Raw genomic sequence first — 1,915 nt, 5'->3', positions numbered from 1 at the left:
CGAGAAATTCCCGGGAAACAGGGCGCTGTTCGTTGCCTCATCATTCTCTAACGAGAAATTCCCGGGAAACGGGGTGAACTGTTCATTGCCTCATTGTTCTCTAACGAGAAATTCTACTGAAACGAGGCGCTGTTTGTTGCCTCATCGTTCTCTAACGAGAAATTCCCCTTAAACGGGCCGTTATTCGTTGCCTCATCGTTCTCTAACAAGAAATTCCCCTGAAACAGGGCGCTGTTTGTTGCCTCATCGTTCTCTAACGATAAATTCTCGGGAATCGGGGCACTGTTCCTTGCCTCATCGTTCTCTAACGAGAAATTCTTCTGAAACAGGGTGGTGTTTGTTGCCTCATCGTTTCTAACGAGAAATTCTACTGAAACGGGGCGCTGTTCGTTGCCTCATCGTTCTCTAATGAGAAATTCCCCTGATAACGGCCGTTGTTCGTTGCCTCATCGTTCTCTAACGATAAATTCCCCTGAAACGGGCTGCTGTTCGTTGCCTCATCGTTCTAAAACGAAAAATTCCCCTGAAACAGAGCGCTGCTCATTGCCTCATCGTTCTCTAACGAGAAATTCCCCTGAAATGGGGCGCTGTTCATTGCCTCATCGTTCTCTAACGAGAAATTCCCCTGAAACAGGGCGCTGTTCGTTGCCTCATCGTTCCCTAACGAGAAATTCCCCTGAAACAGGGCGCTGCTCGTTGCTTCATCATTCTCTAACGAGAAATTCCCCTGAAACGGCCCGTTATTCGTTGCTTCATCGTTCTCAAACGAGAAGTTCCCCTAAAACGGGGCGCCGTTCGTTGCCTCATTGTTCTCTAACTAGAAATTCCCCTAAAACGGGCCGTTGTTCGTTGCCTCATCGTTCTCTAACGAGAAATTCCCCTGAAACGGGGCGCTGTTCGTTGCCTCATTGTTCTCTAACGAGAAATTCCCCTGAAACGGGGCGCTGTTCGTTGCCTCATCGTTCTCTAACGAGAAATTCCCCTGAAACGGGCCGTTGTTCGTTGCCTCATCGTTCTCTAACGAGAAATTCCCCTGAAACGGGGCGCTGTTCGTTGCCTTGTCGTTCTCTAACGATAAATTCCCGGGAAACGGGGCGCTGTTCGTTGCCTCATCGTTCTCTAACGAGAAATTCCCCTGAAATGGGGCGCTGTTCGTTGCCTCATCATTTTCTAACGAGAAATTCCCCTGAAATGGGGCGCTGTTCGTTGCCTCATCATTCTCTAACGAGAAATTCCCGGGAAATGGGGCGCCGTTCGTTGCCTCATCGTTCCCTAGAAAATAATTCCCGGAAAAGGGGGGCTGTTCATTGCCTCATCGTTCTCTAACGAAAAATACCGGGAAACGGGGCGCCGCTTGTTGCCTCATTGTTCTCTAACGAGAAATTCCCGGGAAACGGGGCGCTGTTCGTTGCCACATGGTTCTCTAACGTGAAATTCCCCTGAAACAGGGCGCTGTTCGTTGCCTCATCGTTCTCTAACGAGAAATTCCCAGGAAACGGGGCGCTGTTCGTTGCCTCATCATTCTCTAACGAGAAATTCCCTTGAAAGAGGGCGCTGCTCGTTGCTTCATCGTTCTCAAACGAGAAATTCCCGGGAAACGGGGCGCTGTTCGTTGCTTCATTGTTCTCTGATGAGAAATTCCCCTGAAACGGGCCATTGTTCGTTGCCTCATTGTTCTCTAACGAGAAATTCCCCTAAAACCGGGTGCTGTTCGTTGCCCCTTTGTTCTCTAATGAGAAATTCCCCTGAAATGGGGCGCTGTTCGTTACCTCATCGTTCTCTAACAAGAAATACCCGGGAAACGGGGCGCCGTTCGTTGCATCATCGTTCTCTAGCAAAAAATTCCCGGGAAACGGGGCGCTGTTCGTGCCTCATCATTCTCTAAAGAAAAATTCCCGGGAAACGGGGCACTGTT

The 1,915-nt window shown here is 49.6% G+C and overlaps 1 protein-coding gene across 1 annotated transcript; it reads left to right on the top strand.

Annotated features, from left to right (window-relative positions):
• Nucleotides 1-408: 408 nt before the first annotated feature.
• On the top strand, nt 409-1,326 carry LOC137620057 (putative uncharacterized protein ENSP00000383309). Its single transcript, XM_068350333.1, has one exon. The coding sequence runs from the start codon at nt 409-411 to the stop codon at nt 1,324-1,326; it is 918 nt and encodes a 305-aa protein (XP_068206434.1).
• The last annotated feature ends 589 nt before the right edge of the window (nt 1,327-1,915 follow it).

This window comes from Palaemon carinicauda, chromosome 26 (genome assembly GCF_036898095.1).
Source record: "Palaemon carinicauda isolate YSFRI2023 chromosome 26, ASM3689809v2, whole genome shotgun sequence".
Classification (NCBI taxonomy): Eukaryota; Metazoa; Arthropoda; class Malacostraca; order Decapoda; family Palaemonidae; genus Palaemon; species Palaemon carinicauda.
Note: the sequence above shows the minus strand (reverse complement) of the source record. Positions and strands in the feature narration are given on the sequence as shown.

Coding starts and splice junctions, on each gene's coding strand:
- LOC137620057 (XM_068350333.1), top strand. CDS start 409: ATGAGAAATTCCCCTGATAACGGCCGTTGTTCGTTGCCTCATCGTTCT.